Source organism: Microcaecilia unicolor, chromosome 10 (genome assembly GCF_901765095.1).
Source record: "Microcaecilia unicolor chromosome 10, aMicUni1.1, whole genome shotgun sequence".
NCBI lineage: Eukaryota > Metazoa > Chordata > Amphibia > Gymnophiona > Siphonopidae > Microcaecilia > Microcaecilia unicolor.
The window spans coordinates 27,911,910-27,928,607 of NC_044040.1; the positions used below are offsets into that span (position 1 = coordinate 27,911,910).

A 16,698-nucleotide genomic window follows, 5' to 3' on the forward strand; every position below is an offset into this window, starting at 1 on the left:
TATTAGATGTAAACCAAGACACCACTGCACAAAGGCAAGCCTGGAGCAGATGCAAATCAATGTAAAGAGGTGAAACGTTAAATAAGAGTAAAATGTCATCAGCATAAATAAATAAAAATCTAATATTGAAAGATTGAATTAGTGTGGCAAGAGGACTAATAAATAAGTTAAACAGTAAAGGAGATAAAATAGAACCCTAAGGGATGCTGCATTTAAGAGGATAAAGAGAGGAAAGATTAGGCATGAGAGCAAGAGAAAAGTTGCAATCAGTTAAGAAAGAAGAAAACCAACTCTAAACTACCACAGAGATACCCAACTGAGAAAGCCTAGCTAAAAGAAGGGAATGGTCTACGAGATCAAGCGCTGTTGAAAGATCTAATCAAACTGCGAGCGTAATGTTACCTCTGTCCATGGTCTTATGGAGTTCACTAAGAGAAAAAGTGACGACCATTTCAGTACTATATAATCGGCGAAAACCAGTCTGATAGGGATATAGAGAAGGGATATAGAGAATGAGTATTCTCAACAAAGTCAAGTAATTGAGAATAGACCACCTTCTCAGTGATCTTTGAGAGAAAGTAGAGCTTGGAAACAGGATGAAAAATGGAGAAAGCAGTTGGATCAAGTGATTGATTCTTAAGTATAGGAACCATCCAAGCTTTTTTCCAGATAGAGAGTATTAGCGCCGAGGGTAAGGTTTTGAGAGACAAGACCAAATAAGCATCAGGGCTAGCAGACCTTGCTTCTTGCATTTTAACCATAAAGATGGAAGTGGATCAAGAGGTCAGAAAGTCAGTCACATTGATGAGAGAGTACCAGTGAGGGAAGTTAAAGTAGGGAGAGAAAAGGTAGACCAACAAGAAGTCTGCACAGTTGAAGAAGAATAAAAAAGAACCTGAGGAAGGAGGCCCATTAGTAATGGGGCCCAGAGAAGCTCAGCACTGGAGATGTGATTCTACCTTAGACAGAAAGAACTGAGCCAATGTATCAGGGCAGGGCTTAGATAAAGCACCTACCTCGGGACATTTGGCATAGTGATTAATAAAGCTAAAGAGTTCTAGCAGGGCTGGGTGAGGAAGCTAAACATTTATTGAAGTACCTTTGCTTGGCCAGCATTAAAAGGCAGTTAAAGGAAAGAAGTTCCAACTTATAGGCCTGCAAGGAAACAGCTTATCTAGACCTGTACCAGAGCTGCTCTGCCCTACAAAGCCTAGGCTTCTGAAGACGCAGACTGGAGTAATACCAGGGAGCAGAAGGGCATAAAGGCTGAGCAGATACTTGGAACGGGGTGAATGAGTCCAAGCCAATTTCAATAAAGGCATTTCATGCTTGAGCTTCAAGAGGGAGGGGGGGGAAAATCAGAGGGGTACAATAAGCGGGATCAATGAAGAAAAGACGACACGACTGCTTGACAGGCTGGCTGACAGAAAAAGATAGGGCAGAAGAGCAAGGGAGTGTATAGAAGAGCTGAAAGGTGACCAGATAATGATCTGACCAAACCAAAGTATTGAAAGTTGTCAAGAACAAAAGATGAGGAAAATTTAGAACTAAATCTAAAGCATGACCAGCCACGTGGGTGGGGAACAAGACATGTCAAGGTCTGTCAGAAAAGAAGGCAGCAAGCGGATGAGAAGACTGGTTGATGTAAATATTAAAATCTCCCATAACAAGAATGTTGGGAAAGCGGCCTCAGCTAGTGTCTGTAGAAAAGAGACTCACAATGTGGGAGCAGAAGAAGATGGAGAGTGGCAAATTACAATGAGGTACAATGACACAGGGAAAGAAACATGTAGCAACAATAGTTCAGGGTACAAAAAGGGGAAGACAAGCTCAGTGGCAAGGTAAGAGACTGGGAGATCTCCTCCTCCTCTGCATGAGGCGTGGGCATTGTGGAAAAATTGAAAACTGGGAGACATTGAAGGAGGTAGGACTTTTCACCAGTTCAAAGCCAGGTCTCAGTAAGCACAAAGATCTGTAAAGAAGATTCAGCAAGAAGGTCACGGATCAATTCCGTTTTGGAGCGAATAGAGCGGCAGTTCACCAGCCCAAATGAGACAGAAAACTGAGCCTGGCTGTCAGAGGTGGTCGGCAAGCAGTCAATAAGGCACCTGTAGCACTTGTGTGTGTGTGTGTGTGTGTGTGTGTGTGGAGGGGGGGGGGGGGGGTGAGTATCAAAGGATCATGTCAATTGCTTATACAAACTGAAATACTGGAAAAGGGAGAACACATGACCGCACTAACAGAACATAAAGAGGGGTTTGACAAAAGCAAAATAAAAGACAAGGCAAAAAGGAACCTCAACTGAGAATTGGGAGTTCACCCAAGGAACATTACCTGCTCCTTTGGTGCACTCCTCTGGCGCGTGCCCATGGTGCGGACTGCCGCCAGAGGATACAATAAATACTAAATGATGGGATGACGCTCAGTTCGGGAGGGGGGGGGGGGGGGGGGTCACGTGATCTGATGTGGCCGGGTTAGCAGGGGGCGGGAACAGCAGATCTTGGGAGCAGCCACAAGTGCAATTTTCCTGGAATGGACGTTCATTACATAAACAAGGAGTCACTATTGTGCCATTAAACATTCCCACACTGAGAAGATTGCTGAAGTGATGGCTGAACTGTCTGCAGAATTCCGCATACCAACTAAGATCATCTAGTGCATTACTGACAATGCAGCAAGTATTACAAAAGCCTTGTGTCTTCTGAATGACATTCGTGCTAGTGGCAATGAAGAGAATGGCAGTTCATGCTCAACACAGCCCAACAGCCAGTCACTTTCCAAGAAAAAGGTGATGAATTTTTAGGCTGCTTCTGTTTTTTTATTTATTTATCCTATATAATAATTCTCACCTCCAACGTTCTATGCTTGGGACCGTGGCTCCCTGGCTGCAAGTGGTCTGTGAGGCAGACACGCACGGACGTCACTGACGTCAACACAGCTGATTCCAAGGCAAGGGGAGGAGTAGGGAAACACGCGCAGCATGTTTCCCTACTCCTCCTACTGCCTCGGAATCAGCTGTCACCCCCCCGCGCTATGGCCCCCTCGAAACACACCCCCTCCCGCGAACCTGTCGATCCCCCCCCGGAATGCCGAAAACCGCACCCCCCCCTCCTGCCGCTGTTGTGCACTACCTTCGGGTGGGTTCCTCAATCATCTTCTTAGAAAGTTTAACTCCGTGTGTCTGATGTCAGACGCACGGAGTTAAACTTTCTAAGAAGATGATTGAGGAACCTACGGGAAGGGAAAGTAGCACAACGGCGGTGGCGGCAGTTTTCGCTGGCACGGGGGGGGGGAACGACAGGTTCGCAGAAGGGGGGGTTCGAGGGGGGCCGTAGCACGGGGGGGGGGGGGGGGGGAATTGCCTGCTTAAGGCCCGTTTCCTTGCCTACAGAAACGGGCCTTTTTTACTAGTTCATAATAATTTTCATATAACATTACAAGTCAAACGCTTGTTTACAGAAACACAGTATAGAGTATCATTAATAAGAATATATACAAGTATGGAAACAAAACATCAACTTTCTTAGACCACTATGGGGGCATGAATTCAAATTTAAGGAGTAATTAAGAAGTATTAACATTTAAGTAAGGCAGTGAATGGAGTCTCTACTATTACGTATCTAATATTATTTAAGACTTTTCAAAGCTAGAAAAACTTTTAATTGGTCTGGTGTATAAAATGTATATTTTGATTCTCCAAATCTTATCATACATTTACATGGATAAGCTAAAAAGAACGTGGCTCCAAGATCAAGTACTTGTTGTTTCATAGCTTCTGTTTTTATAGTATTTATATTGTAATATTCTACTGGATTTGATTTTTTTGTTTTTAGTTTGTTTTAATGTAAACCATATTGAATGGCACTGCCATGAAGAGAGTATAAAATGTTTTATAAATAAGATGCAGACATTAAAAGTTTTAGAATTGGGAGAGTTTTGTTTTTATGTATCTCTGTCAGTGATGAGAAGACTGCTGTGTGAAGGAAGAGCCGTACATGCTCAAAACTGCATTTAGTTTTGAGCTCTGGCACACCTGTTCTGTCCTGGCAATATGTGATGTAACCCCTTTTGTGACTGACTCAATCATGCTTGTCGACAAGAAAGGACAGAGTTCATTGCAAACTGAGAAGTGAATGGAAAAGTCATGGTCATTTTACCTTTAGGTAGGAACGCAGAGACAGCCACATTTTAATATTCTGTACTTTCTTCAAACGAAAATGAGGAACTTCAGATTTTCTAGCTCTCCGAGCTGATGTTAAATGGCCAAAAAGCTTGGCAAAAAGCAGTCTCTATGAAAAATGAGGTAATATTAGTACGGTAATTAGAACACCATTTTCCCATTTAAGCTTTTGTACCTAGTATCAGATTTTTCAGACAAAACACTTTGAAATAGTTTCTAGTGGAAGAAAGTAACCTGCTAGCCCCCAAATAATTAAAAACGAGAAGACAGTTAAACATTACTAGCAAAGTAGTTCTTCCCAAAGGTACACAGCACAATGATCAGTAACATAAGACTAAATGAAAACACCACTGTAATGCAGTACAGATGTTTTCCTTAAAGCGTATGTGTTCCTCAGACTATGTAACACTATTTTTACAGTGCTACATGGCCTTAGGAAGGTACAAATGCTAAGTTTACCTCTTTGATTCAAGGACAGAGTATATGAGACTTCAGCATGCATGTAAATACTGTGGAGAAATCATGCCCTGGGAATAGACCTAGCAGAGGACTCATGACCCACAAGCAATGGAAAACTCGGGGCTCTAACATCAGCTCTGAAACACAGATGTACATAATTCTAGCTAAGATATTACACTGAATCCTTCAGTATATAAACAGCATTATGTAACATGCACTAAGCCAGGGGTTCTCAACCCAGTCCTTTGGACATACCTAGCCATTCAGGTTTTCAAAATACTCATTGTGAATATGAATGAGATAGATCTGCACAGAATGGAGGCAGTGCATACAAAGTTATCTCATGCATACTCACTATGAGCATCCTGAAATCCTGAGTAGCTGTGTCACAAGGACTGGGTTGAGAACTCTTGCATAGAGTAAACTAGTAGTTAGGGTAGGGGTCTAACAACTAGGGAAGCTAGGGTTTAAATTGAGTTTCTCCTACTGATGCTCCTTGTGACCTGAGCAAGTCATTTCACTTTCCACTGTTGCAGGTACAAATTAAGTTGTAAACTCTCTTGGGTACAAATCAGCAAACTGTACCAGAATCTGTAACTCACTCTGAGCTCAAATTTGAAAAGCTGGAAAATTACATCCAAATTGCATACCATAAAAGAACACTTCAGTAAAAAACTGCTCAACTGTGTTGAAGGGCCCCCAAACTCCTGCACAGAAATCCAACCAACAAATATCAAGGTCAAAGACTTGACAGAACACCCACCTGTTTGTATGTTCTCTCTGCTACACATAGCAGGAAAAAGAAAATCCACACAAGGGAAACACGGACCACAAAACTTATAACCACCATAGAAATAACCATAATGTCTGCACTTGAACCAAAGGCAAAAATATAGAGTTCTGTAGCAGAGAGTGTAGCAAGCTGATCAAAGTCCTTGGATTCAGATAGTCTGAACACAAATGGAGTTAAGCCAAGGATTAAAGAGATCACGTTTCCAAAAATCTGATATCCTATTCCTGGTATATAGTTGTTCACCTAAAAAGTGAAGGAAAGAGTTTAACATGCTTAAATGAACCTCAATCAAGTTATCCTCATCTAAATTTTAATTACATTATGTCACCTTCTGTAAAATTCTAAAGTTGTCAATACTGAAACATTACATTTATGATATTCTCCAAAATCATTCCAATATCAAATATTTAAATTACGTTTTATGGTGAATATATGATAGCCTTTCATTGAACATCATTCAAAAGTTGAAGAAATGTGTGTTTCAACCTTTTTGGAATAAAAAGCTTCAGGACTAGTCCAGGAGATCAGTGGTAGTACGGTTGTTTTGCTGCCATGTAGAGAGATGAGTTCAGTAGCTTGCTCAGGTCTCCTGTTTCCAGAAGCAGCATTCACAGCCTCTAGTAGAAGGGAGTCATCAATGCTGCACAATAGTGACATCTAGTGGCTGTAATAAGGCATCTATTAGGGCATGGACTGCTGCTGCAATGAATGGGGGAGATATAACATAGAGGAAAAATCCTCAAGCTGTGTCAAAGGCTAATGGCAAAGAAAAGCCAAACAGGAACAGAGGGTGACAAACTGACTTCCAGTCCAGGAGAGAATGTTCAAAGATTTTTTTATTTAAAGGCACCAGAGAAATGATCTGACACGGGTATGTGTTTTGGCAGATGTAGCCACCTGCTTCAGGGGTCATAAAAGACAATTTATGTCTATGTAACAGAATTTGAACCTGGTGCAATAGATGAATGTAGATTCCAAGATAAAAGACTGCACTGGATATACAGTGTGCAGTCTCTAAAAACAGCTCTCAATACACAGGTGAAATGAAGGGCAACCAGGCTCATGGCACTGTATCTGAGCCCTGGTTCTGACTGACCTGGAGGACTGAAGGCGCAAGAAGAACCTGCTGGGTTCCAAACAAAATAGGACAAAATAAAAATATCACCAAAAATCTTTAATGCAATAAACCTTCTACATTTGACTTTCAAATAATAAAAATACAGACCTAAGATAGGTTACGAGTTATATTTTATGCCTTTATGTTAAAACCCTACAGTACCAGTACTTGGGTTATACACCTATGAAACTAATTATGGATACCGAAAAGGTGGAATGCAATACAATGGAGTTAATCTAAAGTCTTGTCCACAATGTGCATAAAGGTTCAGAACTAGGTGGGATTTAAGAAGAAAGTTAATGATTGCTTACTAACTTTACATTAAGCTAAGAAAACTACAGTATGTGAAAATTTGTATACCTCAGATACGTTCTATATTCTGAGAAGTGTGTGTGCTGATGTTTGCCAACTAACCGCAGTTTGTGGTCAAAGAAGCTTGCTCCTACATGCATCCAAAGGGGCACCCAAGGAAGGAACAAACTGTGCAGACAGTAAGGAACAATAAAAAGGAAAGTTTTGGAAGCAAAGTTAAGCTTAAAATATGACAACTGGGACAGCGAATTGAGTAAGTTTTTATTAATTTTAGTATGCCATCAGGTAAAACTATAAAGCAGTGAATGGATTAAACTGGTCTAAGAGTGTCCTTTATTTGCTGCTGCTCAGCTCTGGGCAATGAGAATTGTATCTGACTTCTATGATAAGATAACTAATCTCCCCAACCTTCTACCTCCCCACACCTTTGCCTTTATCACCATCTTCCAAAATAAGTGTTCCTACAGCCTCTCTGTACCTTCAACCTCCCCCCCCCCCAAAAAAAAAAAAAAAAAATTGGCCAAGATTATCACGTGTCTTAAGTGAACATCTCCCAACGCAGATCCCCTCCTCACTTTTCTAATCCCCTTTCTCCGGCCCCTTCTACCATTTGTCTACTCCAGCTTGCATGTAAGTTTAACACTCGGGACATTCCCCATCACCTGGAAACAGGCCATAATAGACCCCCACCTAAAGAGTCCCAAAGAGTACCCCTTTCTGGTGAACAGCTACAGGCCTATCTCCAACCTTCCTTTCGTCTCGAAGGTGGTGGAGAAGGTTGTAGTCACTCAACTTTCTGGCTTCCTCACCCAGATAAATGTCCTACACTCCTGTTAAACATTCCACTGAGCATACACTCATTGGACTGCTCAATTATGTTAGAAAAATATTTAATGAATGTAGAAATGTGATCTTACTCTCCCTTTATGTGTCAGATGTGTTTGATCTCATCGATCACACCATTCTCCTTTGTCATCTCAAGAAACATTAACATCTCTGGCCTGGCACTTCATTGGTTTTACTCCTTTAATATCAGGGGTCCCTCAAGGGTCAATCCTACCTTAATCCTATTTAATGTCTTTCTTGCCCCACTAGCCCTCCTTCTTCAATTACTTGGCTTTATTTTCTTCATCTATGCAGATATCATCCAGCTTCTTTTCTCTCTCGACTCCACTTCAACTTCAATCAATGCCCTTCTATCCGTTAAGTTGGAGGATGTGGCAAACTGGCTTGCTAAGAATAAAAAATTAAATACCACTAAGTAGGTTTCTCCGAAACCCTCCTCAGATCATTGGCTTCCTATCTCTATCAGAGTTACTCCCCTCTGCTACACCTTCTCTGTTAAAAAAATACTCAGCAAAGATACAGAACAAGGAACCTTGCAGAAAAAATAACACAAAGGAGACAGCGAAGGTGACTCAATGAAATGATGATGCTGTAATGTGGTCTAGAAGATTTACTGGTTGACAACGACTTGAGACGGCTGTGTTTCGGCCCATTGGCCTGCCTCAGGAGTCTTCCTATGCTGTATGGATGAGTATATTGATATAGCTTGCTGTAAAAATATCAAGCTAAATTTGTTATTGCGGTGATAAAATGGCGGGAAGCACTGTGAGCAGCACCCCACGCTCTAAAAATGAATGTTCTGAATGTTCTCCAAACTCATAACAGCTGATTCGAAGTGCAAACAGTAGTCAGCTGTTATGAGTTTGTAGAACGTTCAGAGCGTCCATTTTGAAAGCGTGGGGCACTGCTCGCAGTGCTTCCCGCCATTTTATCAACAACAAATTTGATATTTTTACAGCAAGCCAGTAAAAACTACTCAATCATCCTTGATAACAGACTTTCTATCTTCACAGCAAAATCACTTAGTTATCCCCATTGTTAGAGAGATTGCATATGATACAACTCACCATTCTATTTTTTCTGTCACTGGCCCAAGTTTAAGGAACACACTACCTCCCCATTTTACCTTGTTTGAAAGATTTAAATTTGTCATGCAAACGTTTCAGTTTAATGATGCCTTTAGCTATAGCATCTTTATTTTTTTCTCCTCCTCTGTTACAGATACTTTGAAGGAGTATTTCTGGTGTGAGCCTGTGGAACATGGCTCTCTCTTTCCTCTTGCTTTCACTTTTCTACATTTTTCCTATCAATGACTGTAGTTTTTTTTCTAGTCTCTTAATTTTTCACTGACTGTGGTTAATCTACATAACATAAGAGTAGCCATACTGGGTCAGACCAATGGTCCATGTAGCCCAGTATCCTGTTTTCCAAACAGTAGCCAAGCCAGGTCATAAGTACCTCTCAGATCCTAATTAGCAGCAATATTCCATGCTACCAATCCCAGGGCAAGCAGTTGCTTCCCCATGTCTGTCTCAATAGCAGACTATGGAGTTTTTCTGCAGGAATTTGTCTAAACCTTTTTTAAACCTAGATACGCTAACCGAGGTTACCACATCCTCTGGCAAAAAGTTCCAGAGCTTAACAATTAGTTGAGTGAAAAATTATTTCCTCCTATTTGTTTTAAAAGTATTTTCATGCAACTTCCTTGAGCGTCCCCTAGTTTTTGTACTTTTGGAATGAGTAAAAAACTGGTTTACTTTTACTCGTTCTACACCACTCAGGATTTTGTAGACCTCATCCGTCTCTTTTCCAAGCTGAAGAGCCATAACCTCTTTGGCCTTTCCTCATACCAGAGGAGTTCCATCCCCTTTATCATTTTGGTTGCTCTTCTTTGAACATTTTCTAATTCTGCTATATCTCTTGAGATATGGCAACCAGAACTGAATGCAATACTCAAGGTGCGGTCGCACCATGTAGCAATACAAAGGCACTATAGTATTTTCGGTCTTATTCATCATCCCTTTCCTAATAATTCCTAGCATCCTGTTTGCTTTTTAGGCCGCCGCCACATACTGAGCAGAAGATTTCAGTGTATTATCTACGACGACACCTTGATCTTTTTCATGAGTGCTGACCCCCAGGGTGGACCCTAGCATCATGATTTGGATTATTCTTTCCGATGTGCATCACCTTGCATTTGACACCATTAAATTTCATCTGCCATTTGCCAGTCTTACAATTTTCTAAGGTCTTCCTGCAATATTTCACAATCCGCATATGTTTTAACAACCTTGAATAATTTTATATCATCTGCAAATTTAATCACCTCACTCATCATTCTGATTTCCATCAAACATATAAAGGGCGAGTGACCGTACTCACTCGCAAATGCGCAGTAGAGACTTCCCTTTCTGCCCCGCCCCCGCTTCAATACATGATGATGGGGGCAGGACAGAGAGGGAAGTCTCTACTGGCATGCTGCAGACGTCGGAACCGCTCCCCCTCCCCCCTCCCCCGGAGTCGCCGCCGCCCCTCCATCTGGCCCGAGCACTGTGAACTTACATCAGCACGCAGCAGCAGGCACATCAGCAAAGCTGCCGTCGGGCTTCCTTCTCTGCCTTTGTCCCGCCCTCGCCGAGATTATGTCACACGAGGGCGGGACACAGGCAGAGAAGGAAGCCCGCCCCGACGGCAGCTTTGCTGATGTGCCTGCTGCTGCGTGCTGATGTAAGTTTACAGTGCTGCTCGGGCCGGGTGGAGGGGCGGCGGCAGTGACTCCAGGGGGGGGGGGGGCTCGGAACCCCCCCCCCCCCCCCATTCCAAAAGTAGCCTGTTTTTCACGGGCTCAACGGCTAGTATCATTCATAAATATGTTAAAACCACCGATCCCAATACAGATCCCTGTGGCACTCCACTGTTCACCCTCCTCCACTGAGAGAAATAACCATTTTAACCCAACCTTGTTTTCTGTCCAATAACCATTCCTAATCCACACCAGAACCTTGCCTCCTATCCCATGACCCTTTAATTTTCTCTGAAGTCTCCCATGAGGAACTTTATCAAAAGCTTTCTGAAAATCTAGGTACATTACATCAACAGGGCTCACCTTCATATATGTGGGTGGCTCTCCCCCAATCATTAGTCATAAAAACCTCCACTTAACTGTTAAAATTGACCACAAAGCTTTTTGAGATACAGAATAGAATTTTATCTTTGGAAAGCCAGTATTAGCTGTATTAGAAGAGTTCTCAAGATAAGTAATAACTAACCTAGACAACATTGAATTTATAACATCACAGCTAATATTGGCTTTCCAAAGATAATATTCTATTCTGTATCTCAAAAGCTTTGTGGTCAATTTCAACAGTTAAGTGGAATTTTTTTATGACTAATGATCTGGGGAGAGCCACCCACATATATGAAGGTTTTGCCTTACAAGTGTATATGAAACTCAGTGAATCTGAAGTCTTTTTTCTCCACTTTTTGAGTGACAGATACACACTGCATGACCCTTTGTGAGATACAGAATAATAGAGTGGAGCATTATTAGTGAATTGTGATTGTGGTCTCCACGGATTCTTTGAAAGTGGGGTAATTGAATTCACCCATTATTATAGCGTTGCCCAATTTGCCAGTTTTCCTAATCTCTCTAAACATTTCTTCATCTGTCTGTTCATTCTGTACTGGCAGACAGTAGTACAGCCCTACAAGAATACTCCTTTCCTTCACACATGGAATTTCTAGCCATAATGATTCCACGCTGCTATCTATCCCTACATTAAAAACTTTGCAAGCTGCTCAAATTTTTGTGGAATGGGCGGGGTAACAAACACCTAAGAAACTTGGAAACTTTTCACCCCCAGATTTCCAGAGTAGTATCTTCATGCTTCTTCACCTTCATTTAATATATATTCTATAAGCTCTCTTCTTAAACCCTTGTCCCTACATATCATTCTGTATAGCTTAGTAATTCCAAGACTGGATTGCTGTAATTCCCTACTTGCTGGTCTTCTGAACCCTGATCAGAAGAAATTGGATCCTGCTTCTCCCCTTTTCATAACTGAGCACAGGCTCCCAATAGCCTACAGAATACCATATAAGATCCTAGTCCTATGTCAACCAGGTAGTCCTCAGGTCTCCCCTCATCTTATACTCCCCATCCAGGCGCTTGAGTTCAGCATCTACTGACTGTCCCTTCTTTCTGAAAATATACCTTGAAATTAACAGGGTGTCCTGTTTTAGCACATTCGCTCCTACTCTCTGGAATTCCCTCCCTCTATATAATCAGGCTTGACCCACCCCGGGATAAATTTAAATCCCAGTTGAAGACTTTTTTTCACCCAAGCCTGCAACCCAAAATTGACATCCATGGATGCTTGCCTCTATACATGTTGGCAGCTTGAGGCACACATTAAGAAAAATGAGGTGTCCTATGTTATACTAGCCCTTATTTTCTCTCCTCTCTCCTTCCCCTAATGTAAATTTTCTCTCTCCTTTCCTATGCTTTCTTTTGTACAAGTCCCTTGTCTACAGCTTTTGGCATCTTATGTCTTTAATAAGATGTTTTGTCCCCCTGCCATTTACTTTTGATTTGCCTTGTAAACCACTTAGAATTTTACTATATTTGCAGTATATCAAATAAATTTGAACTTGATACCGGTTCCCCTTAAGCACACTCCCTCACAGGGACGCTTTATATTTATTTATTTTTACCCCATATTTTCCCACATAAGCAGGCACAATATGGCTTACACAAATTCAAGAGGATACAATACAATACAGAAAAGGCCCAGATTCGGAGTGTGACAGGAGGGGAAGGTACAAGGGACCTAAGAACATTAGTCAGGAGTGTGCAGTTGAGCCAGGGGAAAGACAGGAAGAAGCAGACTTCCAGAGAACTTTTACAAAACAAATGTTTGAAGGACCAGAATAGTAGCTGTGAGTAGGAAAAGCTTTTACCTTGCAGATTCTGTGTACACTGCAATGCTTTTTTGGTCTAGTGGGAACCAGACTCTCTATTTTGTTTGCAACTGAACTCCAAGCTACTTTATGTATACTCCTAAGCTAACAGCCTATGAGAGGAAAAGGCTTCTCTGTTTCTTTCCTTTTGCACTACAAAATTAAAGAGTTTTTGTTCACGTTTAAACTTTGTTTTGGCTGTATTTGAGAAGACTACTCACCCTACGCCCTCTCATGCTATCACAGAGTGCTACTTGTTTGTTTGTGTGACTTTTGAGATTGTGTGTATATAAGATATATACCATTTAAAATTTTCCATCATGAGAATAATACAGTGATGATGATGATGCCTGAAAGCGAATGCTACATACCTGTAGAAGGTATTCTCGGAGGACAGCAGGCTGATTGTTCTCACTGATGGGTGACGTCCACGGCAGCCCCTCCAATCGGAATCTTCACTAGCAAAGTCCTTTGCTAGCCCTCGCGCGCCTGCGCGCACCGCGCATGCGCGGCCGTCTTCCCGCCCGAAACCGGCTCGAGCCGGCCAGTCTCATATGTAGCAAAGAGATACAAGGGAAGACACAACTCCAAAGGGGAGGCGGGCGGGTTTGTGAGAACAATCAGCCTGCTGTCCTCGGAGAATACCTTCTACAGGTATGTAGCATTCGCTTTCTCCAAGGACAAGCAGGCTGCTTGTTCTCACTGATGGGGTATCCCTAGCCCCCAGGCTCACTCAAAACAACCATGGTCAATTGGGCCTCGCAACGGCGAGGACATAACTGAGATTGACCTAAAAAATTTACCAACTAACTGAGAGTGCAGCCTGGAACAGAACAAACAGGGCCCTCGGGGGTGGAGTTGGATCCTAAAGCCCAAACAGGTTCTGAAGAACTGACTGCCCGAACCGACTGTCGCGTCGGGTATCCTGCTGCAGGCAGTAATGAGATGTGAATGTGTGGACCGAAGACCACGTCGCAGCTTTGCAAATTTCTTCAATGGAGGCTGACTTCAAGTGGGCTCTAACATTATGAGCCGTGACATGACCCTCAAGAGCCAGCCCCGCCTGGGCGTAAGTGAAGGAAATGCAATCTGCTAGCCAATTGGATATGGTGCGTTTCCCCACAGCCACTCCCCTCCTATTGGGATCAAAAGAAACAAACAATTGGGCGAACTGTCTGTTGGGCTGTGTCCGCTCCAGATAGAAGGCCAATGCTCTCTTGCAGTCCAATGTGTGCAGCTGACGTTCAGCAGGGCAGGAATGAGGACGGGGAAAGAATGTTGGCAAGACAATTGACTGGTTCAGATGGAACTCCGACACGACCTTTGGCAAGAACTTAGGGTGAGTGCGGAGGACTACTCTGTTATGATGAAATTTGGTGTAAGGGGCCTGGGCTACCAGGGCCTGAAGCTCACTGACTCTACGAGCTGAAGTAACTGCCACCAAGAAAATGACCTTCCAGGTCAAGTACTTCAGATGGCAGGAGTTCAGTGGCTCAAAAGGAGGTTTCATCAGCTGGGTGAGAACGACATTGAGATCCCATGACACTGTAGGAGGCTTGACAGGGGGCTTTGACAAAAGCAAACCTCTCATGAAGCGAACAACTAAAGGCTGTCCCGAGATTGGCTTACCTTCCACATGGTAATGGTATGCACTGATTGCACTAAGGTGAACCCTTACAGAGTTGGTCTTGAGACTAGACTCAGACAAGTGCAGAAGGTATTCAAGCAGGGTCTGTGTAGGACAAGAGCGAGTATCTAGGGCCTTGCTGTCACACCAGACGGCAAACCTCCTCCATAGAAAGAAATAACTCCTCTTAGTGGAATCTTTCCTGGAAGCAAGCAAGATACGGGAGACACCCTCTGACAGACCCAAAGAGGCAAAGTCTACGCTCTCAACATCCAGGCCGTGAGAGCCAGGGACCGGAGGCTGGGATGCAGAAGAGCCCCTTCGTCCTGCGTGATGAGGGTCGGAAAACACTCCAATCTCCACGGTTCTTCGGAGGATAACTCCAGAAGAAGAGGGAACCAGATCTGACGCGGCCAAAAAGGAGCAATCAGAATCATGGTGCCTCGGTCTTGCTTGAGTTTCAACAAAGTCTTCCCCACCAGAGGAATGGGAGGATAAGCATACAGCAGGCCCTCCCCCCAATCCAGGAGGAAGGCATCCGATGCCAGTCTGCCGTGGGCCTGAAGCCTGGAAAAGAACTGAGGGACTTTGTGGTTTGCTCGAGATGCGAAGAGATCCACCAAGGGGGTGCCCCACGCTTGGAAGATCTGGCGCACCACTCGGGAGTTGAGCGACCACTCGTGAGGTTGCATAATCCTGCTGTCTGTCGGCCAGACTGTTGTTTACGCCTGCCAGATATGTGGCTTGGAGCACCATGCCGTGACGGCGAGCCCAGAGCCACATGCTGACGGCTTCCTGACACAGGGGGCGAGATCCGGTGCCCCCCTGCTTGTTGACGTAGTACATGGCAACCTGATTGTCTGTCTGAATTTGGATAATTTGGTGGGACAGCCGATCTCTGAAAGCCTTCAGAGCGTTCCAGATCGCTCGCAACTCCAGAACATTGATCTGTAGATCGCGTTCCTGGAGGGACCAGCTTCCTTGGGTGTGAAGCCCATCGACATGAGCTCCCCATCCCAGGAGAGACGCATCCGTGGTCAGCACTTTTTGTGGCTGAGGAATTTGGAAAGGACGTCCCAGAGTCAAATTGGACCAAATCATCCACCAATACAGGGATTAGAGAAAACTCGTGGACAGGTGGATCACGTCTTCTAGATCCCCAGCAGCCTGAAACCACTGGGAAGCTAGGGTCCATTGAGCAGATCTCATGTGAAGGCGGGCCATGGGAGTCACATGAACTGTGGAGGCCATGTGGCCCAGCAATCTCAACATCTGCCGAGCTGTGATCTGCTGGGACGCTCGCACCCGCGAGACGAGGGACAACAAGTTGTTGGCTCTCGCCTCTGGGAGATAGGCACGAGCCGTCCGAGAATCCAGCAGAGCTCCTATGAATTCGAGTCTCTGTGCCGGGAGAAGATGGGACTTTGGGTAATTTATCACAAACCCCAGTAGCTCCAGGAGGCGAATAGTCATCTGAATGGACTGCAGGGCTCCTGCCTCGGACGTGTTCTTCACCAGCCAATCGTCGAGATATGGGAACACGTGCACCCCCAGCCTGCGAAGTGCTGCTGCTACTACAGCCAAGCACTTTGTGAACACCCTGGGCGCAGAGGCGAGCCCAAAGGGTAGCACACAGTACTGGAAGTGACGTGTGCCCAGCTGAAATCGCAGATACTGTCTGTGAGCTGGCAGTATCGGGATGTGTGTGTAGGCATCCTTCAAGTCCAGAGAGCATAGCCAATCATTTTCCTGAATCATGGGAAGTAGGGTGCCCAGGGAAAGCATCCTGAACTTTTCTTTGACCAGATATTTGTTCAGGGCCCTTAGGTCTAGGATGGGACGCATCCCCCCTGTTTTCTTTTCCACAAGGAAGTACCTGGAATAGAATCCCAGCCCTTCTTGCCCGGATGGCATGGGCTCGACCGCATTGGCGCTGAGAAGGGCGGAGAGTTCCTCTGCAAGTACCTGCTTGTGCTGGAAGCTGTAAGACTGAGCTCCCGGTGGACAATTTGGAGGTTTCGAGGCCAAATTGAGGGTGTATCCTTGCCGGACTATTTGGAGAACCCACTGATCGGAGGTTAAGAGAGGCCACCTTTGGTGAAAAGCTTTCAACCTCCCTCCGACTGGCAGGTCGCCCGGCACTGACACTTGGATGTCGGCTATGCTCTGCTGGAGCCAGTCAAAAGCTCGCCCCTTGCTTTTGCTGGGGAGCCGAGGGGCCTTGCTGAGTCGCACGCTGCTGACGAGAGCGAGCGCGCTGGGGCTTAGCCTGGGCCGCAGGCTGTCGAGAAGGAGGATTGTACCTACGCTTGCCAGAAGAGTAGGGAACAGTCTTCCTTCCCCCAAAAAATCTTCTACCTGTAGAGGTAGAGGCTGAAGGCTGCCGGCGGGAGAACTTGTCGAAT

General features: G+C 44.3%; 1 protein-coding gene across 4 annotated transcripts in view; it reads right to left on the bottom strand.

The window, feature by feature from the left end:
* Positions 1 to 16,698, bottom strand: part of PHTF2 (putative homeodomain transcription factor 2) — a 225,666-nt gene that overhangs the window by 36,437 nt on the left and 172,531 nt on the right. For 3 of the 4 annotated variants that reach the window (XM_030215752.1, XM_030215753.1, XM_030215751.1), the window contains 2 exons: positions 5,403 to 5,675; positions 4,158 to 4,289 (listed from right to left, as the gene is read on the bottom strand). In XM_030215752.1, coding sequence (XP_030071612.1) covers positions 4,158 to 4,289; positions 5,403 to 5,675 — 405 coding nt within the window. The remainder of the gene's footprint in view (positions 1 to 4,157; positions 4,290 to 5,402; positions 5,676 to 16,698) is intronic. The other variant, XM_030215755.1, reaches the window with a different exon arrangement.